This window comes from Falco naumanni, chromosome 1 (genome assembly GCF_017639655.2).
Source record: "Falco naumanni isolate bFalNau1 chromosome 1, bFalNau1.pat, whole genome shotgun sequence".
In the NCBI taxonomy this organism is placed as follows: Eukaryota; Metazoa; Chordata; class Aves; order Falconiformes; family Falconidae; genus Falco; species Falco naumanni.
The window spans coordinates 85629650-85655886 of NC_054054.1; the positions used below are offsets into that span (position 1 = coordinate 85629650).

The 26237-nt window shown below is 46.2% G+C and overlaps 1 protein-coding gene and 1 long non-coding RNA gene across 18 annotated transcripts in view; one reads left to right on the top strand and one right to left on the bottom strand.

The window, feature by feature from the left end:
- Nucleotides 1-5915: 5915 nt before the first annotated feature.
- FBRSL1 (fibrosin like 1) overlaps nt 5916-26237 on the top strand; it is a 547437-nt gene continuing 527115 nt past the window's right edge. For 9 of the 17 annotated variants that reach the window (XM_040602430.1, XM_040602491.1, XM_040602507.1 and 6 more), the window contains exon 1: nt 5916-6589. In XM_040602430.1, the coding sequence (XP_040458364.1) occupies nt 6296-6589 (294 nt within the window). In that variant the 5' untranslated portion in view covers nt 5916-6295. The remainder of the gene's footprint in view (nt 6590-26237) is intronic. The other 8 variants (XM_040602472.1, XM_040602481.1, XM_040602544.1 and 5 more) reach the window with 1 other exon arrangement.
- On the bottom strand, nt 7211-15483 carry LOC121092111. The gene is made up of 3 exons (XR_005829197.1): nt 15273-15483; nt 9071-9073; nt 7211-7225 (listed from the first exon to the last, which is right to left on the bottom strand). It is a non-coding gene; the product is annotated as an uncharacterized LOC121092111 (long non-coding RNA).

Consider the following 26237-nt stretch of genomic DNA (forward strand, 5'->3'; position numbering starts at 1 on the left):
AAGAATCTCTGGAGAAGAAAAAAAATATTAGAAGATTTAAGATAACAGACAGTAACAGCAGACAGGATGCAAATGGGGAATTCTTCCAACAGATTTTTACCACACAAGATCTCGGGAAGCATTTGTGCTCACCACCGCATAGGTGAGGAAGATAGCCTGCTGAAGAAGTTAGGGGAGAGGAAGGAATGCTGGGGTTCTGCCTCTGTATCTCCAGTTCCACAGTTAAAATAAGGATAAAGCTAATAACAACCTATCCTGAAACAATTTCAGGAGCTAAATAGAGTATATACAGTCAAGTAAAATTAAGCTGTTGTTACCATCACCTTCTCTCACTTGCGAGGTCAGATGAAAAAGATGGTTTCTCCGAAGAAAAAAGGAGCATTGTAAGAACTACAACTACCCATAAAAACATAAAACATCGATATTAGACTATTACAGATAAACTTACAGATAGGCTTGATATCCTCCTTTTTCTTATCAAAATTCCCTCCCCTCTCATTTGCCCACTCAGACAGATGAACCCTTTCTCACACACCGGCGTCATGGCAGTGCAGACAGCCGGGAGCCAGGCGGTGCTGTGCTCCCCACACACCTGCCTGGCAGGAAGGGCGAACACCCCAGGTATGTTGCAACTGGTCTGGGGGGGCTGCACCTCCTATCCCCTGCTTTATGTCTTCTCAGGCCAGCAAAGTCACCCCAGTGTCAGCAAATGGAAGCTGTTAGTAAACAAGGGGAGGGTCAGATCCAGCCCTCTAGGTGTTGATTGCAAGCACACACTTTCTCCCAAAGGCAAAAAAAAAAAAAAAGCGTACTTGAACCCGTAATGCAGATAGGCTGAAGCTGATTTATTGGGGTGATTTAGATCTGTTAAAACAAATTTAATTTTGAATACAATTTTATATCAATTAACAGAGTCTCACAAGTGTAGCCATTAAGGAATCTCTTTCCAAAACCAAAGCCAAATATTCAAGATTTATGAGACTGACTTGCCATATTGGAAGTAACTAATTATTCGTAATGATTCTTTGTACTCTGACAGTGATTATGCATTTTCAGTGCAAATGACCATGATGAAGCAAGTGGTAAAGGCAGCCTGTGTTTTTCAGAAGGATACCAAGCAGTTAAGACCTGATCGTTTTAGCAAAGTATTGGGGTAGCAAGGGGAGAAGCAACAGAAAATGGCTGAGCCCAGCAATGCAAAAACCACCAGCTTATTTAACATCTTGGAAGCATGTGAGAACTGCAATGAAAGCCTGTGATGTCTTTTTATTGCCTTAAGCAATTTTGTATTCAGTTTATTTATTCTGACCTTTTGGGCATCCCTCCACCTTGGACATGAGAGTCTTTAACCGAGCAAGGCCTCACAGATTCAGCTGGCAGCGTTTGCAACAGACTGCGGAGTATGCTTGGGGTGAGGGGAACAACAGAGATGTGGGGCCTAATTCTCATTTGCACTGAAGTTTCTCCACCTTGCTCTGATGGCACAAGACAGGGAAAGTATAACAGCAGGACAAAGCAGTTTTCAGCTCTACAGGATGAAGGGAACATCTCTGGATTACTCTGCTCTGATTAAAGTCCCTGGGAATCCAAAAATGATAGTTAGACAAGGACTGGGTAGATTTTCACATCGCCTCAGGCTACAGAGAATACAAAAGCACTGCCTTTCACTTCTTTTCATAACTTCCAGTCCTGCCCCAGACACAGGAACAGAGTAACTGAGAACAAAGTCCCTTTCCAGTGAGGTGTTCCAGTGCCAGCAAGGTTAACGTCCAGGGGCAGGCTCGTGGCGTGAGCAATGCCATGTTTACCTCTACGGCAGCCGCTGTTCTGATGCTGTACTCGCTCAAGCTACGAACAAGGGTCTCATTTTTGATCCTCTAAAAGCAAAGGCAGAGCAAGTTGGTAATTAAAATCTGCAGCAGCATGCGATTAAAATGTTAATGTCAATATTGTAATCAAGGTCTGACTCACAGGACAGCTGGTAAGAGACTTGATCTGTATTGCTTAGCCCCAGTCACCTGATGCAGACCAGGGTTACAAAAAGGTTGTGCCCCATCACATGGCAGGGATTGGCATGCACTGGCTCATGTGGCCAGCTGTAGGCTGGGTGCTGAAAAGAGAAAATTAGATCAAGCACAGGTGCAATATCGGTAAGCTCAGCTACGCCTGCACTCCAGCAAGAAGAAAGCTTTTCTCTAAATTTCCCTGGCATCATCTAAGCTGCAGCGGTACCCGAGTGTCTCCTATCCACCTGCAGCGCTGCTGCTAGGCTCTCCTCCTTCCTTGTCTCGCTGGCCCGTCTCTCTTGCTTCTTTTGGAATGTTCTGTGCTAGTTTCTATCTAGCTGAGTTTTATCCATTTAAGCCTGTGGTAAATTTTGCCTGGTGTTGTCTAAGCACCGAAAGAGCTATAGTCTGCAAAGCTTCTTTTCAGTAAATTCAGGATTAATGAAGAAGGCCTCTCTATTGTTGGAATGTCTAATACAATTATGAACTGAATGAACGGACTAGGCAGCAGTGGAGGGCTCCCAGGTTTGTGGCAGGGAATTGTCTGCTTTAACATCCATCTGTTTTCATTCCCTCTGATCCATTATCATTCACCTAGAGTTATAACATGATGAATATCATTGTGCAGAAAGCCATTTGATGCTGGGGGTGGGTGGGGGGTGTGGGGGGGAAATCACTGTAGCTCTGCCTTCTATTGAAAACGTGAAATTGCCTTGGTGGAAGGAAAGGCATGACTGATTCAGAGATGCTGTTTCAAACAGAGGCATCCTTTCACATGCGGACTGTTTGATTTTGTTAATTCCTTTGGATGACCCTTTTGCTGCATTCTTCAACAAAAATGTAGGTATATACAAAATTGGGGATAACCACGGATAATCATAGTGCTGCTGGATCTGTGGAGTTAACTGGGGGAAAAGACAGAAACTGAAGTCACAACTTTCCCCAGAAGGCACCTTTGGTTTACATTCACAGTGATGCTAAACTCCTGTACGTAAACATGTAAGCAGGATGAGAATCTTGATGACCCTGCTGACAGGAATAAAAAAATGGAACGTTACAGGCAATTTCCACTGTCCTGGTCAGCAAATTTGGGAGTGAATAGGAGAAGAAAAAAAAAAAAAAAAAAAAAAAAGGAGAGAACTAGAAATGCATATTAATGATGGAGGACCTAAAACACAACAGGATGGAAGTGAGCACTACTAAGGGAAATGTTAAAAAGTCCCCAGCTTATCTTTTCTAGTGACTTTCACTTCTGATGTACTTATAAGTGACATAGAAATTACCTTGTAAACTAAAGGACTGACTCACAAATGTAAAAACAGCTTGCTGAACTGAGCGTAAACGCTTTTTTCTAGAAAGTGACTCTTAAAATATTGGTAAAGCAAATACAGTTGTTAAGCTCAATCCATTGTTTAACTGGGTATATCTTAACTCCAGATCTTTCATTAACAACCACCCCCTAGATCCTGGTTATAGCTTTAAAGTACCATACATCTAACAAATTATAGTACTGTCCCTTAAAGAAATGGGAGAGAAAATACCCCGCTGGAAATCCACAGTCCAGCAAAACCCACGGCAGATAACTGTCTGACTCCCCACTAGCCTGTAATTACCTAAGGAAGTGGCTACACTTAGCCAGCTTCCTTGTTTAATTGGCACGCACAAGATTATAGGATTTTATTAGGACACAAATGACACCAATACGAGTGTGACTGAGGCATGCAATGCATGACCGGCTATTTGCATGAAGAGGCTTTGTACTATACATGGGATTTCTACATTTGGTTTTAAATTGCTTAAATTTAAATTATGTTTTTGTGCTACATTTTAAAAGGATGGTATTTATTTTAGCTCTGTTTAAGTAAGGTAGGGCAAAGCTGTCACCAGGCACCAGAAACCCTTCTAAAAAGAGCCTGTCGGGGCCAGGTGGAAGGAGGCTGATTTTTGACTGCCCCCGTTACTACCATTAGATCAGGAATATAAGAAAACTGAGGGAAGGTGGGCATTGCGGCCCTCACGCTGAAGATGTCAATGGGTGTGTTAAGACACACAGCCACCAACCTGCTGCTGCTGCTGAGGGCCCCGGCTTGAGGAAGCCATCATCGCTGGCGAAGACCGAACTGGAACGCAAGTAGGAGCAGGTGGCAGGAGTAATTTTTGGCTTCCCTTACTTCCATGGCTCCACTGAATCTCCTCCATGTATTTTTTTTCCCCTTGCTTATTTATGAAGCTCAGTGGACTTCTTTAGGTTTATTTCACAACTTCCTTCTGACTTCTCTCGTGTCTAGAACTAGGGGCTACCCCCAGGGAACGGGAAAGCAGCTGAAGAAGACATTAAGGAATGAAGCAAAGCCATCAAATGGCGCAAAGCCAGCCAGGGCTGAGGAAAGGAGCACCCAGGAGCGATGGTAACGTGCAGTAATATCTGGCCGCATGCAATAAACGATGATAACAGGAGGATTACGTCCCACTCCCACTGCGATACGTGGGCCAGCCAGTGCTCCACACCGGGACCCTGCCGCAGGCACACCGCAGTGCTGTCCCCAGGGCTGCGCGCTGCCACCAAGCCGGTCCCCTGCCCAGGGGCAGCGCCCATGGCCCGAGCCTCGGCCGAGGCGGCCTGGGGAGCGGCCCGGAACAGCGAGGGAGCCGCAGCCGCACGGAGGGGTGCGGGCGGGAAGGGATTCGGCCTCCACCCCATGGCGTGGGCCTAGGCTCTCGGCTGCTCTGCGTCCCACCTACGGCGCCGGCGGCCGGCTCCTGTCTCAGCCCCAGCTCGACCTCCTAGCGCGTCCCCTGACCCCCAGAGCGTCGCCTTGGCCCACCCTTGGGCTGTCCCCGCGCCCCCGGGCTCTCCTCAGCCCCCGGCCCACCCCTGGGCTGTCCCCGCGCCCCTGGGCTCTCCTCAGCCCCCGGCCCACCCCTGGGCTGTCCCCGCGCCCCTGGGCTCTCCTCAGCCCCCGGCCCACCCCTCGTCGTTCGGCCCCCAGCGCGCCCCTCGGCTCGCCCCTCGGCCCTTACCCCTGCCTCATGTCTGACCCCCAGCCCATCCCTCAGCTCACCCCCCCGGCTCCTCCTGACCCCCGGCCGTGCCCCCCTCCCCTTCCCGGGACGCAGCCGGCCCCGTGAGGTGAAAGCGGGGCGGGGGGCGGGAGCCGGGCCCGGGGCAAACTTTGGCGGGCGGGCCGCGGTGCCCTCGCCGCCCCGCTGAGGCGTGGCGGGGGGGGAGCCGCGCGACGGCGGCGGCGGGGCGGGAAGGAGGAGGAGGAAGGGGGGGGGCCGGGGGCACGGCCGGGCCTGCGCCGGGGAATGACGCGCAGCTGGCAGCCCTGCTCATGCGCGGCCGGCCGGGCGGTGCTAGCGCCGCGTCCCAGCTCGGGGAGAATGGGGCGGCATCCGGGCAGCGCCGACTGAGCCGCTTCTGGGGGCCGGGGCTGCGCCGCGCCGCGGGCGGCCGGGCTGGGGCGGGCGGGCGAGCGCCATCCGGCAGCGGGCGGCGGCGGCGGGGGCGCCGCGCCGCGCCGGCGGGGGGCTGCGAGCCGCCGGCGGCGCCCGGCGAGGAGGGGTCGTCGGCGGCGGCGGCGGCGGGCGGCGGCGGGCGGCGGCGGGGGCTGCCCAGGGATTGTCTCGCTCCGCTCCGCGGCAAGAAAGTTGGGCGGCGAGCGCGGCGGCGGCGGCGGCCCCCCCGGCGCGGCGTGCGGCGGCCGGAGCGGGGCCCCGGAGCGGCGCTTGCCCCCGGGGAGGGGGCGCCGCGCCTGGATTATCCCGAGCTGGGTCGAGCCTCCTGGATCTGCCTCTCTTCCGCGCCGAGTGAACCCGAGGTGTCCTCGTCCTGATCCAGATAGATCTTCCCCCCCCCTCTTTTTTTTTTTTTTTTTTTCCCTCCCCTCCTCTTCCCGTCTCTGCTTTTTTTGGGGGGGTGGGGGGGGGGGCGGGGGGTGGAAATTTGTCAAGGTCATTCCGTGGATTTAATATTTTTTGTGTGTGTGTGCCGCTCGCCCCACTGCCACCGCCACCCAGCCTTGCTCTGTGGATTACCATCGCCCTGGATCCGAGGGTCTGAACAGCAGGATTTTTGTTGTTGTTGATTTTTTTATTATTTTTTAATTATTATTATTTTTTTAAGGGCTCCGGGGTTTGGAGAGGGGAAGTGGTGAGTTGGAGGGGGGCGACTTTTCTCCCCCCCTCCTCGTGCCCCCCCGCCCCCACCCCCCCCCCGCGCCCGGCCTTCTCCTTTATTTTTAATTATTATTATTTTTAAATTTTTTTTATTTGCTTCTTCTCCGGCAATGGATGGGAAAATCCGGCAGAGCCGGAGGTCGAGGTCGCAGCGGGACCGCGTGCGGCGGCGGGAGGCGGCGGCCCGCGACCCGCGGAACCAGAGCCCCTCCTCGGGCTCCGAGAAGGAGCCGAGCCCCGGCAAGGAGAACGGCGGCCAGAACTGCACCGCCCCGCGGGGCCCGCCGCCCGCCGCCCGCGCCGCACGGCCCCCGCGCCGCCGCCGCCGCGAGTCCAGCTCCCAGGAGGAGGACCTGATCGATGGCTTCGCCATAGCCAGCTTCAACACCCTGGAAGCCCTGGAGGTAAGAGCCGGGGGCGGGGGGGGGGGCTGCCCTCCTGCGGAGCGGGGGCTGCGCCGGTGGGAAATGGCAGGAAAAAAATAATCGAAAAAAAAAAATGAGAAAGGAAGCGCGGCGCTTTCAGGCTGCTGAATTTTGCAAATAGCAATTAATGTGCATTAATCCTGGTGTCAGCCCGGAGGGCTCTCGGGGCTGCGGTCAGGAGGGTGGCGAGCCAGCCCGGGTGCTCGCGGCCCCGCTGGCGACTTGCTGCCCCCCCTGCCCAGCCCCGCGCCCCCGGCTCCGGCTGGTGTTAACTACCGCTTAGGGCGAGTCAGATGTTTGTTTGGGGTTTTAATTGGCTGGCGGAGGGCTGCAAAATATTCCTGGCTTGTTGGGATGGTCCGGTATTGTTGTAAATGGTGGAGCAACCCCCCTGCCCCCTTTCCTGCCCTCCCCCCCCGCCCCCCGCCTCTAGGAGTTTGTGTTTGGTTTGCCAAAATGTTACTTTATCTGTCTCCGGAGATTGTTAGCAAATGGCTAGTGTTTGACATTTTGTGGAAAAGAGATGTTTAAATGGATAATAATCCCTTGGTTGTAATTCCCATTTTTGAAGTAATTGAACAAATTCTTCATCTCTTGTTGACTGTACATATTTTTCTGGTGTTAATAGGCTGGCAAAAAATATTGCTTGTCTAACTTATTACAAACAATATTTGCTGAGCAAATACTGCCTGCCTTGTCTGAGCTAAGTTAGGCAGAGCAGGAAATTTAATATTTTCAGAGGGGCATTGACAAACTAACTTTGGGTTTTGATTTTTGTTTTGTTTGTGTACGAGGGGAAGAAGTGAGCTGTTGAGAGAAAGCACCCAACAAGTCACTTGATGGGCATCATAACTTGAATTCCCCACTAAATACAAGCAACTGGTGCCTTTTCCTGCTTTCTTCGATGCACCGTGGTAAAAACGTGGGCAAAGTTTTGGGTGCTGTCCCTACTTCGGATTTCCTATCACTTGTGTATCTATTAACCCGCGTCCCAGTGACTAAGGGGTTCTCTGCAGGCTAATGAGTAATCCCAGGTTTGCCCTGGGATCTCTGGCATCTTTGCCCCGGACACTGAGGTCCCACTTTGGTCATGGGCTTTGCTTCCCCCTAGCCCACCCTGCCCACCACGCGGGCCTGTGGGCTCGCGCTCCGCTGGCACCCTGGCTGTCAGGGACTTTTTTGCTGGTAGAACCAACTTCTCAAAGTTGTGGAGGTGGTCAGTGTGCTCCCGCAGAGGTGTCAGCGGTGGCCTTGGCCATCTGCCCCAGTGTCAGAGTGGTGGAGGCTGGGCACTGCTCAGGAGGGGTGCTTAGTCCCTGAGCAGTGCGAGGCATGTGGGTACCTGCGTGGGAAGATGATTTGTGTTGGCTTGGCGGTGGCTATTTCTTGGCCTTGCATGGCACTGTTTGTGGGGGGTTGCCCTAACATGAAAGCCAACTACCTTGTCTACGCAGAACCGATAATGAGCAAGCAATCCGCTTTCGGGTGCCTCTGCAACAAGCCATAGACCTGTCTGTATCTTTTTTTTTTTTCTTGGGTGTGCTCTTAGTCAAATATGGATCAGCAGATAGGTCCAATTAAACCCCGAGTCTCTACTGAGCTGTCAGTGAAGAAAGTAAAATTCATCTTCCTGCAGAAATTTTCTACCATGATGAGCACATTATCAGGAAATAGAATTCAAATGATAGTGCGGTCCCTCCAGGGCTGATGGGGAATGGGATTTTTGTTATCAAATCAACCAAACTGTAACCTTGATAATAGGGCACACAAGGACAGAAGGTGACCTTAAACTTCTGCCACCCCAAAGCATGTCTGTCTGTGGAAGCACTTATGTTTTTTCTTTTCTTTTTTTTTTTTTTTGTAAAAAAAAATATATTTACACATGTCTTTCTGAAGCCCTCCTTTTCAAACTCCTGCAAAGTACTTCAGTACCACCTGAAATTAATTGATCTCTACTGTATTTACTAGCACATAAGAGAATGCGTGTACTTTGGCAGCTTGGATGGTAGTTGGTACCTCAGAGGGAGTAGCGTGAGCAGAATTCACCTCTTTCTTTCAGGTGCTGAACCAGGCGGTATGTTGTAATTCCAGGTTCTGGGAGAGCCCTAATGATCGTGGGCATTTCATAACTCCCAGTCACACTAAAACCGAGAAAAAGATCTGTGGATCTTTCCCCACAGCCCTGCCTTTGACCATGGGTGATACCTGGCAGATTTTATGCAGCAGCAGGGGAAGGGGATTATTAAGGCAAAACTACTTTATAGCAGTATTTGCCCATGGAAATGACTGAAACAGCATGGTCACTTTGTGTGGTGTGGAGCTGTGTTTTTAGTGAACTTTACTGCAACAGGTGGTTTTCTTCTGCTTTGGAGGAGATCTCTGTTTCAGTGTGTATTTGTTTTTATAAGAGGACTTAAAATCTGCTGTGATGATATTTAGAAAATAAGTAAGAATTTAAACCTTCTGTGTTTGTGAGCGGGGAGAAAGAATAAAAGTGAGTACGCAGCCTAGGGACAGTACTGAACTAAGAAAGTCTCTTTTATTTAGCTTCTAATCCCCAAAGGAGCTCTTGTTGCCTATGTGGTTGTTGATTGTGATACTTTCTTGTGGTGTTCTTCTAGGTTTGTTTGTCACTTGATGTTACAGTGATCTGTGATTATGTTTAATAGGCTAGCTAAACTTTGGACTTCCCCTTGGAAATTAAATTTCTCAATGGTTAGGCAGAACTTCATGGTAGAAACACTTGGGAGAAATAAGGTGGTTTTTTGCCTGGTTTTCTTTTTGTCTCAAAATATTGTGAATTCACTTTCCCCACTGAAGAAAACATTCCCCAGTTGTGTTCCTGTAAATGAGGGTGCTTTACAGAATAAATACTATCTTCCCCCCCCCCCCCCCCCCCCTTTTTTTTTTCCTTCATATTGGCCTAGGATATGAGCGATTAAGGTTAATACTGAGGGGTGGCTTTATGAATTCTCCTTTATTTCTTTGGTGTGACTTTTAAGCATTCTGGATTTTGATTTAACTCCTGTGGCAACATTTCCTTTGGCATTTGTCATCTGAAAATACTGCATCTTGTTTGGTGATGCTTTCCGAATCCCCTATCCTACTGTTTTTCATGTAAAGACAGAGTTGATTATATATAAATATTTTAAATTAAGGGGGGAAAAAAAGCCCACAGACAAACCAGCAGCAGCTTCTTTCTGTGCATAAGAAGTCAGAACTTCCCCTTTCCCTTCCTTCCTCTGAATCTTCGTGTACAAGTCTGGCTCCAACTCGGGTTACGTGCATGTGTGTAGTGGTGGTTTGGTTTTTTTTTTGTTTTGATGTGTGGTGATTTTTTTTTTTTTTTAATACCCAGCCACCAAACACAACTTTGGAGTTGGCAATTTAGCCCTGACCTGCTGGTGTGAGGTGGCCAGCAAGATGGGCAGCTGCTGGAAAGCCATCAGGTGATGGTGCTGCCCAGGAGGTGGGTCCCGTGCTGGGGTCAGGAAAACTGGCGGGCTGAGGAACGGGGGATTTCTCGCTGCCTTCCAAAATGAATGGTATGTATGTGAGCATGTGTGTATATTCATTATGTTCAGATGAAGCTGCTAATTATTCTTGAAGGTGATTGGTGAATCAGAGCGAGAGAATCTAAATGAGTGAGTCGGTAGTTGAGGGCTCTCTCTGATCATAGCTGTTCCTTTCAAGTATGAAAAACAGCGCTAAAAGGGAACTTCATCAGAATGTTAATGAATGCGATCTTTGAGAGCAATTGTTCTCCCAAAGTAGTTGGAAAGACAAGAGGTTGTGTTTTCTTTTTGGCTGTTGTTTATCATTTTTAAAGATTCCAGCAAAGCTTTGGAACACTGTATGGAAATTTTAAGTTTCCTGGTGTGTGTGCGTATGCATTTTTTAGGAATGTTTAACCTATTTATAGAGTCTTGTGGAGAATCTGCTCACAAGTGTGTGTGGAGCAATGCATTGTACAGATGCAGATCCCCGAGCTGAGAAGAGGCAGACCTTGACTTCATGGACGTTGTGTTGAGGTGGAGATGCTGCCCTTGCTTGCTGAGTTAGGGCCCGACTGCATCTGGTTGCAAACCTTAAGGAGATTAACACTTTGCCCACTCTTACTTTTGCTCCTATCCAGAGGTCTGGCAGTGCTAAATGGCAGCCCCTTCTCTGTGGCTTGCATTTGAGCATAGCAGAGTTCCAAAAGCCTAATGGTGACAGTAGACTTCTGGACAGAATCCATAAGTTCTTCAGCTGTTATCTTGATAAGGCTGTTTTCACATGTGTGTTGTACATTATTCTGTTACTGTTGCTCTGATCTCTCATTGATAAGAAAACCAGTGTATTTAACTGCAGCTTCCTGTTCCAAAGGTTTTGTGCTAGTTCCACTGACCCAGCTATGTAACTTCTCATTTATCATTGTATCTCTGTATGTGCAGCTTAGTTTTTTCCATAGCTAGTCTTGTGTTTTAAAACAAGTTTCTAGGTATTTAAGTATTTTCCCCTTCTACTTGGTTGTCAAGTGATGGTGTATCAAGTTAGTGTTTCTGATGGCCGATTATTTCTTTTAAACAGTGCTTTTAACCTCAGGAAAGCTAATGATTTTCTGGATGGTGCTCTAAAGGCTCTAAATGCCTTTTGGCTTTCCTGAAGGCTTGCTAGTCTCCATTGATTTGTTCTCCTAGCTGGTGATTTCTTTTTGCATCTTGTCCGAAGCAGGTACTTAAGGTATTTTTTGTTGTCGTTAAAGAATAAGAGGTGGTTAATGCAGAGCTGAAAGAGAGAGGTGAGCTCTGGGAAGCCTGAAATACCTGCTTGGTTGGGCCAGGAACCCGGGGAGCTGGGTTCCCTGTAAACTACAGTCGGGCGACGGGCAGCAGCGAGGGGAAGGATCCAGTTCTTTTGTTGGAGTTCTCCACCTGGTCAGTAAATGCTGTGGGGACCATCAGGTGTGTTGTGTGCAGGAGAGCAAGCGGGTGCAGCCCCTGGCCGGGGCGATGCCTGCAGCTGAGCTCTGGGCACTGTTAGTGCTGCCATGGCATCGGAGAAAGGAAACTTGCTTACCTCATACTTGGCTGTGAAAATCCCCACCAAGCTCAGGGGTCACCCTCTTCCCCACCTGAGGTCTCATTTTTAGCTCAAAGTGCAGTTGACCCTGCCTCATCTGGGTTTTTTGAAAGATCTCTTGATATCTTCCCAATTTTTCCAGAATAGTTGCCTGTAGCATTACTGCTCAGCCTTTCTTCAGTGGTCTGAAACCTGGGGTAAAACATGAGATGAAGCTTGCTGAAATGTCAGGTGGACCAGCAACCACAGAGAAATGCAGAAGGTAAATTATAATTAATTAAGAAAAATATTGAATATATCATATTTAAGAACTGTAAGGTACTCGATTACATAGGTAAGATTTTTTTTTTTTCAATAAAAGGGATGTAATAAAGTTAGTGTTCCACTTTACCGAAATAATAGATGATATTAGATCCAATTTAATGTGTGCTTGCGGTAGTGCATTTGACCTCTTGTAAGAACTGAAAACTTTACTGTCCTTTCAGTATGCTAAGAAGGTGCACTATTTATCTCAATTATTTCACAGAACGAGACTGACTATCACAATGTCACTTTCTGGGAAAATACCAGTGAACAAGGGAGCCGGGTAGGATGAGGTCAGCCTGGTGTATTTCACTGTTTCCTTGATAGATTCCTGCAGAAGGGCTGATAGAACTGTACCTTTTTAAAAGTTCAGGGTACAGAGGTACAATACCCAGGTTGGAGACAGTTACACTGATAGAAAGGTTTTGGGGTGAAGGGGTTTTTTGGTTGCTTTTCTTTCCCCCTCTTGGGATACTCCTGCTTTCTGTTTGTTGGTGTGAGGTGTTGAAATCTCCAGGCACAGCCACTGCAGGCTGCTCCCCCTGCACCAGGCTTAACTAGACCTGGTGGGTTTTGCGTACATATAGATCCTAAACCCCTGTGCACCTTGGCTGGGGAAAGTGCTACGGAAAGGCGCTTACTGCTTCAGCTCCTCTAGCTTCTGCTCTTTGTCCTGGTGATGCAGGTTGTGGGGAGCACAGGGTAGTCTGTAGTGCTGCGGCAAGTACTTGAGAGCGAACAGTATCAGCAGAACTGAAACGCTGTGTCCTGCTTGATGCAATATTTTTTTTAAAATAAAGATTTGAAATACAGCCTGTAGGACGTGCATCTTGGTATCAGTTGTATGTGAACATCCAGCTGTAAGTGAGAACAATTTCCAATTCACTGCACTTTAATGCCTCCAGTTTATCACGGTAAAGGTATAAAAGAGTTTTATGTAGGTGAAGTGGCTCTTGCTGTTTAAATATCTTCTGGCTCTGCTGTGTTCAGCACAACGGGGGCTGTGACCGCTTCAGCCGTGCTCCTTACAGAGAGAACAGAGTTGGTAAAACAGTGTTGTTTTACTGGCCCTGTTCCCTCTTCTTGGAAAATAGTGTTTTCCAAAACTAATGAACTACTAAGAATACTGATCAGATGCTGAAAGGAGGATCAGTCTTTATGTTATTAATCCAAAACATTTAAAATGAAGGAGACTGTTAAACAGCTTCCGAGCCGCCTAGGCAAAACACGACCTGTGCGTAGTTGTCAGTCCAGTTCCTCTGGTGCAAGCAATTGTGAAAGCTGGGCAGGTACAAACTTCGTGCAGGCTGCAGGGCTCTCCTACCCTGTGCCCAGCCAGGCCAGGGGATGTGTCAAGCCCTAATGACAGGCAGCCAGGTGCGTGTCAGTTTTTGTAGCTTGATAGTTTTGTACTGAGTGACCGAGTCCGAAGTTCAGAAATACCTGGTGAAAAGGAGCGTGGGGGCAGCTAAGTACATTGCGCTTGCATGCTCCAAGATGAATGGAGAGCGTTTCCTTTGTATCCCTGTCTTGCTTCAAGCAAAAAAGGGACTAAACTTGAACAAAAGTTGCATCTGCAAGGTCAGTGGTTGGCATGGATAAGGGGATTGAAGGGATCAAAATGATTTCCCTGTGCTACTGGCTGCAAAACATGGGCTTATGGCACCATTCCTGTCTCTCTCTTTGTGCTCGGAGCAAAGCTTTTTTAATCTTGTGCTGGCTATCTATAGTTGTGCCACACAAACATGGCAATTTGAAGTAAAATGTTCTATTTTGGGGACTGCCAGACACTGTCAGCAGGGCAAAGGAGCTGCTCTTGGGCTCTTCTCTGTCCAAAGCCTGCCTCAATCTCTTCTGAACAGGTTGTGTAGAGAGGCATTCAGAACAACAACAAAATATATATAGTGCACTTGTGCCTGTAATCTAAACGTGAAGTTTGTAGTCTCTGTGGTTGGATATCATTGCATTATCTTCCTCTCCAACAGATGTTTTTTCTAGCTTCGTAAAACTAGGACTGTAATTGGTTGGTGGGTTTTTCTCCAATTTTAAATATAGATTGATTTCCTCTGATGCTAGCATATCCCTGATCTAGCCTGTACTTAGTGAGGAGATGCCTAGGTCAGGAGGAAGCGTGCAGCCCAAGTTGGGAAACAAATGACAATTTAGGACTTCTGGCTACTCAGCGGGCTGTGGTGACGGACACCAAGCTCATTTCTTCAACCCTTCCTTTTGGTTAGTGTGGCTGCAGTTTCTCTCCTGGTGTAGCTCTTGCTTGTACAGAGGCATTTAAACCCCGAAGAATTCTAAGAGAAGAAGTGTCTCAAACCTTACAATGCTATCGGGTGTATCAGCTAATAAATGTATTATTGCTGCTGATTTTTTGGTGGCTCATAAATGTCTCTTGCACTGCTGTCAAAGAGGACGTGCAGCTTCTTTATTCCACTTAGCCTGAGCACATACTTGCACTCAGGGGGAACGAGACTCAAGATAGTATGCAGCTAAGAGATGTTTATGGAATCAGTCAAACTTGATATAAAATAATTATGGTGTTTTGACAGCTTGTTAATAACTTGCAACCATTGGAAGAAATGGAATTACGGCGTTCTCGGTCCTTGATGGAACCTTGGCATTTCTTTCAGATTGTAAAATTAAAGAAAAAATGTGAAAGCCATTAAAATAGTTGGATGTGGTGCCTGGGAAAAATGATGGGCTGCTTAATTGAAAAAATGCTTCGTTCCAGTTGAAGTTCATTGCAGTTCAGTTCTGCCTGCTTCCCTGTATCCGTAATGGAGGGCGAAGGGGGCTGATTTCCCCCAGAATCTGCCTGGGAGATGGTTTTGGGTGTCACTTGGTTCTTCGTCTTATCTGTGAATGAAGTGGAAGGAAATCCTAGCAAGCATTAGACATGAGAGAAAAGTCTTGTCACCTGTAATGACTAAAATCCCCTGAAGTGTTGCCAGCGTGTACTTTAGGAATCATATAATTATATGATTATTGAAAGAGACATAAAAGACCTCATGGCAAAAACCTTAGAAAGGGGGAGGGAGGGAATCCATATGCAAATGAAGATACACAGAATTTGCTCGCGCTCTCTCTCTCTTTTTTTTTTTCCCTCCCCCCCTAGTTATTTTTCAGTCCAAAGCTCAGTAATTGCTTTTATGGGGATTACTTAATAAAACTGGGGCATGCAAAGGAGGGAGAAACTGTTTATGCCACGTCACAGGGCTGGCTGTCACAGAGTTGGAGTAAAAACGGGGTTTTAAAAGTAAAACTACAAAGTGGGTTTTCTGCTAACAGAAAATAGCTATTTGTTGCAATGTTATCCTACAATAAAAGTGTTTTGTGGTCTGGCGGTTAGCAGAGGGGTCCGGAAGTTGAGATAACGGGGTTTTCTTTCTGACTCTGCCACAAGTTTCCTCTCTGGGCTCCAGGCGAGTCCTTTCATCGCCGCTTGTCACCTCTGCCGGTGCCATTGCTTGGGTACCTGGTGGGAGGCTGGATGTGCTGCTCAGGAAAACTCATGGCACCCCTCTGACCTGAGGGAACCCTCCCCCTGCCCTGGTATGCATAACCTGAAATGCATGCTGTGTTTGTGCCTGAGACGATGGGAGAGCCTCATGAGAGTGCTGCTCGTGCCATCAGTGCTTAGGAGCCATGGCAGTATTCCCTACTTTGCCGTGTTAGGAGGTGGGGGTGTGCTTGTCCGTGGTCAGATGCTCCCAGGGATGGGTTTTGTGTGGGGGCGAGCACAGCACGCCGTGACAGTGTGCATGGCTGTGTGCTGGGTGTTATGATGGGGAGCAAGTACATGCATTGGAGTTTTCTGGCCTTGTTTGTCACTTCACTGGCTTATAGCCAAAGTCAAAATCTTCTTCCTTTGTGAACTGCTAGTGAAATGTTTGCCCCCTGCCCCGCCTCAGGTTCCTGTGTGGTGTGTAAGCATCTTTCACATGGGATGCACTGACCAGTGCAGTGCCCCACTGAGTGTGCTAGGCTCCGGGTACAGCTGCAAGTGGAAATTTAGTATGGGGTTTTCCTGAGCTTCTCTAGCTTCTGTGTCCTGCTTGAGTTAAAATACAGGCCTTGTCTTGGGGCTTCTTAAGTCCTCCTAGCCTTCATGAGTTCTTACTGATGCTCCGGACTTAGAAACATTCTTCTCATAGAAGCACTCATTCATGTATTTACTGGGAAACTCTCCTGATGTGGAACAGACCAGTATCTCAGGGGAGCTTTTGTTGCAAGATAGGCAAAATCCTCCTTCCTTTTTTCTGAGACTTAACTAAAGCACTTGATGCATTTATAACAAAACAAACAAACAAAAAAGAACCACCCCCCCTCCCCCCATTCTGCTATTAGTGTTGAGTACTGAATATTTTGCAAGATTTCTCCAGGAAAAAAGAATACCATTTACCCTGGTGTTTTAGTTTGAAGCTAAAGAATACCAAGTTGTGATACGAGTTAATTAATGTGATTTTTTTACCTGAAAATGACAATGACTTCCCAACCAGATGGATTCTATAACTTGCCTGCTATCAGCTCATCTGTCAAACTCCACAGACGTCTGTACATTCATTATAACATGCACACGGTAATGTGGTAATGTTGTTGATTACATCAAACGAACTGATAACCCTGTTAACGCTCTCCGGGCAGCCCCCGGTGTGTGTTTGGTGGTGAGAGCAGTGGGTGGGGGTTTTCTCTTTGCAGGCCACCCCTGCAGGTACTAGGTGGGAGTTTGAGCTGAGCTACTGTCTCGGATCCTTTCCATTGCTGTGGAGATGGCTGCATCTGTGGCGTCAGCATAACTTGTGTAGAGAGAACCATTTTGAGACTACTTTGATACAGGCACTGACGTTTCCGATGCTGTTTGTATCAGGAAGAGGGTTAATGAAACAGAAATGAGAGCCTCTGGGCTGCACATGGTCTGTAACTTGATTTCATACAGCTCATGACTTTTCTTCCACATCATTGGATGACACTAAGTCACATAGGGTATGTGACTTAGGAATTAAATTTTTAGCTGCATCGAGGCAAAAATGCTTGCAGGGCTTGATTGGGAAAAGGTTCCCGTGCTCGTTACTAAGTCATCTGTACAAGTTTTAGGCTTTTGCCAAAAAAGATCATCTTTTTAGCAGCTGTTGGATAGGAGGTTGTCTAGAGCCTCCTGTTAACATCAAACCCAATTGCCTCAGAAAATGAGTTTGTGTTTTGGCAGGTGTAGGACATGCCATTTCCAAAACAGAGGTTATGAACTGCTGTAACAGGGTCCTATGTAAACTAATGTAAAATCCCAGGTGATGCCTCAGATAAACAACTATATGTAGTTTGTTTTCTTGGTAGGCTCCCAAGAGTTACTTCTGAAGCTGGTCTCTTTTTAAAAAACAAACTGCTTACACAAGCTGTTTCTCGACAGAGCATCTTTGGTTTCTTAGCTTCAGCCATCCTGTGTCCTGAGGAATACATTAATGGGTTGTGAAGTCGCTGAGCATATTGCCTGGCTTTCCTCCACCCGGGAGGAGCTCAGGGTTCTCATTGCTGGGCTGATGAAGTTCATGGTCTGTAGGCACACGTTGCTCTTGTGCCGCAGCTTTGAGGCAAGTCATGCTACTGGATTTTAAGATCTTGCAGCTATTTCTCTTGATTTTGAAATCTGTCGTGTTGCTTGGGTGAAGCAGGCACGTGTGGGTTTCCAGGGGAGGGTGTTCAGGCCTCCCTGTTGGGACAGGAGTGAAGTCTTTGGTTTCCTGATCAGTGCTTCCTCATCAAAATATATAGGTGGATTTTCTTTACCACTGCCAAAATAAATGCTGCAGACAATCCAGGGCCAGGAATGTCACCGTCATCAGGTTACTGAGTTTCTGCCTGAAGGTCAGCTAGCAGGTGATTGTTACTAAAGACCTGTTTGCTGATATGTTTGTGGTCTGCGCTCACACACCAGGTCTGGTCGTGTGTCTTCGGTGCAGTTTTGGCATAAAGCTATGTGGCCCAAATGGGCATGTTTAATGATACTTTTCAGTAACTTTGTAAGGTCGGCACAACCTGTAAGGATATTTATTTGACCTCAAAACGGACAGGGTGGAAGCTGCTGGTGTTATCTGCGTTAAGGACAATGTACTGGTCATCAAAAATAGAGTTGGTTGGTTTACTTAGTTTCACGTGCGTTGCCAGAAAGATGCGCCCTTCCTTTTCCACACTTCCATAGCAATTGGCAGGTTTTGCTGCCGCTGCTAGCTGTGGTTGCTTGGAGATGAGGGGTTTGTGCACTGTACCGGCAGGACCGAAAGACAGTTGGTGCAGGGCGGCGTTGGGAAGCAAGCAGGGCATGTGGAGCTGCTGCAGTAAAACGGGTAAGCTCACGTGCCAGCCCCAGGCTTCCACAGCCCAGTCTGGTTTTCAGGAAATGCCAGATCTATGTTGAATGGAAACGAGCAGCAAAAGCTATCGGGAGGCTGCTGGTGTGCTGTGCTGCCGTGGGGCTGGGAGCCAGGGGGGCATGGCTGTCCCCACCACCTGCGGCCCCTCGCTGGGTGGGCATCTGTCACCCCGTGTAGCCAGCGCAGGGGTGGCTTTGTGAAGTGTGGCGAGATGCTGTAATGCAGGGTGTGCTTCAGTGCTAGGGCTAGTAAGTGGGCTTCTGGTAGTGTTGCTTGCAAGTAAATAAAGCTTGCCTTCATTGGGGGTATTTCTAGGTTTGATTTTTGTGTAATTCTGGTTTTCTGCTAATTACCAGTAGGTGAGTTTTCACTGTTTCTGTGTGCTTACCTGGGCAAAAAAGGAGCAGGTACCGAGGAGGAGGAATAGATTCTTGTCTCAAGCAATAGATGAATTCTTTTTGTTCTTTTGCATCGTGCTCCTTTTGTGCATGTGTGTTAAAATTCCCATTCCCTGTTTATAAATGTTTAGCAGATGAAGTCACTGGTGTTTTTCCTAGTATTACCTTTGTGATGTTCAGAACATAAGCAAAATGTGATTATTCACTCGGTCTCTGCTGAATACTGTAGGAATAATGAGTCTGTGCCTAAAGCATAAACCCAGATACAAAAAGCATGCCAATAAGAATACAGACCTGGGGGAAAAAAAATACAAAGTGTAGCTTATTTTACCAATTTTACTGGGCCATCCTTGTATATATTTTGGGGTTGGGAAGGGGTTAATCATGGTGCAAGGCTGGCCTTTCTGATGTCAGGGAGCAGTAAGTGGTGTGAACTGGGGCTCTCCCCTCATGGTGGAGGGATGCTCTAGGGAGAGTGGCAGCTTATGCCAGTGCAGCTTAACTGGTGTGCTTCTGGAAGCAGGGCTGGAAGTGAAAAAGCATGGGGGTAAAAAAAATCAGCTGGCTTTGTGTTTTCATGGTGAGCGAGCCTCTTCCAAAGGAGTAAATGCTGCTGTCTTGCAAAGTATTCCTGGTGCTGGTGAAAGGAACAGAAATAGGCTGGAGGTTTTCCTGACTGGTGAATCGACATCCCGTTGCTTACATTCCCCAGGCAGCTGCCAAACTAAAAAAAAATTCAAATGTCTTTTCGTGGGGGCTGCAGGTACCTTTCAAGAAGAATTTGGGTCGCAACTGAATTGCAAGGTAAAACCTTTGCAGTGATGTGCAGAACTTTTTTTAGTCTTTCTGGTTCTTCTAGTAATACCTTCTCAAGCTTTAGAGCTGAATGAACTTTACATATCATCTGTGTTTAACAGCATTTAATTTTTCTGTTTTCTGTTTTGTTCAGCCTGAACAAAGAAATAGTGTTTTGTTCTCTTTGGACTATGTTCGTTGAGATGGTTTGTTGCAGTTTAAAAAGAGTGAGAATTGAGGTGCCTGGTCACTTAGTGATACTCCTTTTAACGTTGAAAGTTCATCCTTTGCCCCCACTCTTCTTAACATAGATTTTCTATAGAGCATCTAAAAATGTATGTCTAAAAGACCTAATTGGTGTTGATATTTCAGTATTTGGGCTTATTTAGCTTTTTTAATAAGGCATCTGGGTATCAGCACTAAATGTGAAGAAAACCGAACCTATACCCAAAGTGAATGCATGTAATTTTAACTGGGGCTGAGGGAAGAAACAACCCTAAAACTTCAGGTTGAATTATTTCTTGGTGCGCCGCTTGTCCTGCGTTCAGTGTGCCCTGTGGAGGGAGGGAGGGAGGGAAAAATGGTATTTAATTAGTGCTTAAGTAATACCTCACTCGGCTTTATGGTTTTAAAAAAATCTGCCTAGGCAAACACATCCTGGCTGGGGTGGATGTCTGTTTGGTCGGTATTGTTTTAAGTCTCATAAAGCATTGTTCACACCTTCTTGGAATATAATATGGGAATAAATGGGAAACCCAATCTCCTTAGCACTGCATGTCTCACAGACAGGCCATGCTCTGATACAGGGATTTATTTCATGCATGGTGGCCTAGACACGAAACAAATGTGTAGAAGAGGGAATTATGTAAAATTGAAAGTGACAATTATGCAAACATTCCAGTTGAGGAAGGAGTAAATTCTCTTTTTCCATGTGCTTGGCTTCAGAGCTAACAAGTAGCCTCTTGGGGTTTTTGGTCTGTGTGTTTGTCATATCTCTCTCATCTTGGCTGCTTCTTGTTTCATTTTTTTTTTTTTTTTTTTTTTTCTTTTTTTTTTTTTTTTCAGTGTGACCTTATTTTCCCTTTTGTTCCATGCAGTCATTCAGTCTTTGTACTGTGGGGTTTGTTTACCTTGCCAGAGAAAACGTTAGCACCCTTCCATTTAGGAGCCTGGGGCTGCTGTCCTCCGCCCCTTGCAGCACAGCACCCCATCCTTCGCTCCATACACGGCTGCAGGAATATGGTGACTGACAGGGTCCAAATCCCTTTATTCAAGTCTTTCTCTCATCCTTTTTTTTTTTTTTTTTTTTTTTTTTTTTTTTCCTCCTCCTTCAAGGGAGGGGAAGCTGGTAAGGGAAGAAACAAGCTGTGAAAATAGCTCTGTATTTAGACAGACACCCTTTCGCAAAGCTAAATGACTTGATCTTCCACGCTGCTGGATAGTTCCCACGCTTGCAGAAATAGGGAGAGAGGGAGCAGGGAGCTGGGGCTGTGACCACTTTAATCTGACATAAGTACGTGTTTTTGCTGAAGGGGATGGTCCTTTCCTGCCATGGCTGCTTGTCCCGATTACCTCCCTTGTGCCAGCACAGGCATTTATGCTGCCAGGAAAACTAATTCCCTGGTTCCCTGATCTGGCTCACTGCACAGCCACGCAAATGCCCTTCTGGCACAGGCGAGGTGGGATGCAGGGCAGGGGGGGATGTGGAGCGGCTGTGTATTGATTAAAGAAGCCCTGCGAATATGGCCTGAGCCTTTGCAGCAGGATTATAGTTACATGTTCTTCCCCTGATTTAGGTCATCTTCTGATTTGGGGGTTCGCTGAAGTGAATGGTGTAAAACGATGACAGTGCTGGAATGACTGGTCTCAGTTAAGTTTGTGGAGTTGGGATGATGTTGTCATATATGGGTAGTGGGGGTGGCTGAGGGTAGAAGGGATAACTTGGAAAGATAAAACCTCACTTGCAATTTAATTGCTCTGAAACCTTGTTTCTACCTTGTTTTCACTGATTAGTTTCACTGTGACAGGGAGAAAGAAGAGACAAGCTTTTGTTTGTGCTTGGTCGGGTGCTTGGAGTGGGTGAGGTACCTAACCTTCTTGATGGCAGAAGGTTAAAAGTAGTTCACTCTGTAAATGGCATTTGTAGTTCGGCTCACACAAGACTCCCTTCTTTTCAGCCTTCTGTTCTTTTTTCTCCAACTATTTTTCTATGCTCTATCCTGTGCGTGTATTGTATAAAGAAGTCTGTGTTGGATATTAAATCCAAAGAGTGGGAGAAGAAGCAACTCTTGTCATCAGTGTTGTTTTCCCTGCTGTAATCCCATGGAGGGATTGAAGAAAGTGTTGGGAGGATAAGATCAGTGTTTGAGCCCAGCTAAACACTGGCTCTGCCACAGAAAATGGTTTTAGTGGAGGCTGGTTGTGTAGGGAGGGTGAGAAAATTGCGCGTAAATTGTGCAAATTTCTAAATAAAAAGCATTTAATTGCATTAAAGGAGGGGGAGGGACCCTCTTGTGTGCACATCGGAGACTTCAGTGAGCGTAAGTAACCTCTGTGGCACAGTAGTCATTGACCTTGTCAAATCATGCCATTGGAGGTCATGTGTGGTGAAGAGGGTTGCCACAGGGGATTAGTGCATCTGGGCAGAGGGTTTTTACATTTGAGCTTGCATGCCAAATCCCATCTGCAGCAGCGCGTATGGATTCGTCAGAAAACGCAAGGAGAGAGAAGATGGGAAAGCACCTGCCAGAAACGCATGGGAGCAACCTGTCTGGAGCTAGGGGCTTCCCTGACCCCAGCTGCAGGAGAAGGGGCAGCTGGTGACACCCTGCACTCCCAGCTCCAACAAGAAGATGGACTTGAAATTTAACTATAAGAAACCTGCAAGCTTCCCTTGGTCATCTCATAAAATGAGGTAGTCTTGGACACAGGACTGTCTTTTTGCCTTGGTTTCGCCATGTGGTTTCACATGTACAGATGTTCTGTTTTGTCCTGCCTACCAGCTCTTGGCTTGGTATGAGCAGGTACGGCTTTGTGCAGGTGGGGGGCCAGTTTGCTTATGTACTTTTTGAGGTCAAGCACATGTGTTTTGGGCTGAAAATATAAACAGAAGATGGAGTTTTGTTAAAAATCTCAGAAAGTAAGAAATGAGATGACAGTGGTGTATTAAGTTGACTTACCATTTACTGTCTAGATCAATGAAAGTATTAGGCCCGTTTCACAGGTGGGAACACCTGAAGCATACAGAAAGCAAATAATTACTAGCAATTGAACCATTTGCTCTGTGCCTAGAAGAAAGAATATTCAAGGCTTTAACTTTCCTGCTTTATTGAAGTGTTTAATAGAAAGCTTGCTGGCATGGCCTCCTTGGAGTAAGCATTTGAGTGTGAGGTTTTAGACAGACCTGTTCTGCTTTAGCTTCTATATTTTTCTGCAATTCTGCTTTAGTTGATTGAATTTCATATCCCACAAAGAAGGCATTAAAAGAAAATTATGAATACTCCCAGCAGAAAAATATCTTAGTAGGTAAAAGTGGCATTGAAGTTGGAGCTAGCTGATCTTTGTGTTTGCCAATAAGGGATATCATTTGTCGCTGATTTCCATTGCCTCCTGGATGAGGGGAGAAATGACTAATGCTTTGCTCCTGCCTTAGTTGTGAGGACCTGGCATAAAGCTGGTTGTAGTTACTGACAGGCTAAATGGTGATGGATTTTTGTACTTGTGCTGATTTTTTTTTTTTTTTTTTTTTTTTTTTTGATAGGCAGGAAAATTTGAGAGTTCTGCAAAGTTACAATTTTTAGAAAGTATTGTTTGAGTAACATCAGGAAAAGGATGCTGAAGGTCGGTTGTTGAAGGTACTGTGTTTAGGAGAGCGTACCCTTCCTGATAGATGGTTGGGCTCACCAGTGCCATTGGTGACATGCAGCAGGAATGCAACCCACGCTGGGGTTTTTGCACTGGTGGCTTCTAAGGCTTGTTCAGAGGATACACAGTTCTTACAAGGATGTGCCTAAGACTGCTGGGAATAGGTGGGGGTTTTGTAGTCACCTTTAGAAATTGTCCCTTGACTTCCCAACCGGGGACTGTGGGGCACAGGTGAAAGTCTGGTTTTGCTGCAGCAGGGATGGAGCTTTGGATGGAGCCTGGGTTTTCCTGCTTCATTAGAGTACTTACTGTACCGTATTGCATCCAAAATACTAGGTGAGACTTGGAGAATTAAGTGGCACAATTATGAAGCGGAGCAAAAAAACACTTATGTGGTGGCTGTGATAGATTAGTCATTTTGTACCTCCAAATAGCCAATTATTCCTCTGACTGGCTTTTATCTGGCCAATTTGCATGTGCAGTCATGGTAACTGGTTTGCAGATTAGGCATAGGATTTCACGTGGATCTGATGTCGTGTTTTGGTCTTGTGCACTTGGTGCTCCCTGGAAGCAAAGCGCATGGATGAGGGTTTCTGTGTAACCGATTACCATTAGCTGCTCCGTATTTTTCAGTCTCAAAGCCTTTTCATACTTGAAAGAAACAAGATGGCTCACACTTACTGTAGCCTTCTTTTCTTTCTTTTTCTCTCTCTCTCTCTTTTTCTTTTTTTTCTTTTTTTTTTTAAATATCTGACAGGACAATGTAAAGTGGTCCCAGCTCCGTAGAAGCTGTAGCACAGATCTCATTTGTATTGGCATTCTCAGCTGCATAGTTTGAGAACACATTGTTCGAGGGCTGGGAACTTGCTGGAGCTGCAGTGTATTTCAGAAGAGATGTGAAAGGAGGGGGAAAAAAAAAAAAAAGGAAAAGAGCTTGAGGAAAGAAGAAAAAATAAACTGAAGCAGCATGGAGTGACCAAGGGTGAAATCCTCCCTCGCTGAAGCCAGTGTCAAAACTGTGTCTTCACTAGTGCCGTTTCCATGTGTGCTCTCTGATTTTTATCTTAATTCCACTGGTGGGCTGAAAATTAACAAATGGTATTAGATATAATATTATACACCTGGAGAGCCAAGTGAAATCTTAATTTGAAGAATATTAATTATTTGGGTAGCTGAATTTTGCTGGTAGGTTAAATATAAGCTCTGTTTTTGTCAGGGATTTGTGTCAATTTAGCGTGCTGTGGACTTTGTAGAAATCTCTGATATGAACAGTCTTTGAAGTGGAGAAATGGTCTAAAATATTTGCCAACAGCCAGCCAGCTTTTTAAAAGCTTAGTTCTCTTCAAATAAACAAGCCTTTTTTAAAAACAAACAAATAAAAAGCAGTTTGCAAGTGCAGGAATAACAAGATACTTTTTCGAAAGCCGTTTTTTTCCCCCATACGGGCTCCAGCAACTCAGCTGTAGTTACCTTGGTCTCCAGTGCTGCTGAAGACAAATTAAGCTAATAAAACAGTATCTCGCAACATTGTAGGAAATAAATTAGTTAATCTGTATGCAAGTTTCTCGCTACGCCAAATTTAAACTGCTTAAACCTTGCGTCTTGATGAGAGGTGGATGAGCTTATAGATATGACCTTTCCAAGGGTCTGTGAAACAGTGCCTTGTCAGGCGTTGGGCAGCCTTCTGGCTTCACAGAACATGGACTGTCGGTTGAGAAGTGTTTCAAGGAAACTATATATTTATTTTCTTGTGACAACTTCATCTTTAAGCTGACAATAGATTTGTATACTAGAAGGTGGGCTCCAGGGAGAGGCAGTGGTATCCGCCTGCCTCTGCAGGGTGTTACCCACCTTTGTTGGTAGCTGCAGGAGTTTCTTGGTTTGCATCATGTATTGGCCATGCACTAACGGCAGTAAACTTTAAGTGCATGCATGGCCATGCGTGAGCATACGTGTTTTCTCTCTTCCATGTCCTTAAAACAGTTGGACCTGTTAGGTTTCTTGTAAACCCCTGTTTGTTCCTTTGCCTGTTTTGGGACTGACCTCTGATAGCACTGTATGTTTGGGGTTTTTGGGACAGTCATGTAAAGACTCCTGGTCTTGCATAAACCTGAAAATAATTACAGGTGCAGAAGCACCTAGTTTAAGTTTTCTGAGCTGTTTAAAGTTGTGAGGATTCTCATGTCCTGATTATGGAATGTCAGTGTTTCAAGTTTTATTAAAACTGGATGTGAAATTTAATTTTTGCAAGTATTTTCTCTGCAGTGGCTGCTCAAGAGCCCCTCCAAAGTACTTTGAGCACAGCTGGTGGGGAAAGCAGCTGGAAAAATCAGAGTTGAAAATTGGGGCATGTCACTTTTTTCCCCCCATCTAGGTAAGTTATTTAATCTCTGTCCCTCTGTTTCTCCTGTAAAACAAGGATAACTTATCTCACAGTACTTCTACTGCTTAGTAGTTGTAAACCATGCGTGCAGGATCTTTTTGATAGGAAGTACATTAAGATTAAAGTACATGGTGTTTTGTTCTGAAGAGTTTGAGGATGAAATTTATAGGCAACCGTAAGCTGTGTGTTTGTTTATGATAAAACTGGGAGATGAAGTATAAAGGAACAGAAGCTGGTACTGGCCGTGTAAGTTGCGGCTTTACATTAGAAACAGGCTCTTGTTTGTGGTGATAAAGGCAAGAAATCTAGTGTATTCTACTAGCTATGAATAGCTACATGGGGTAGAGCTTTTCACTGGGTAAAAATTATCTTATTCTCAAATCACTCTCACCTGTTCCTGTTAAAAGGATCTTCTCTCCACCTGTTTAGTAACTGTGAATTTTTGT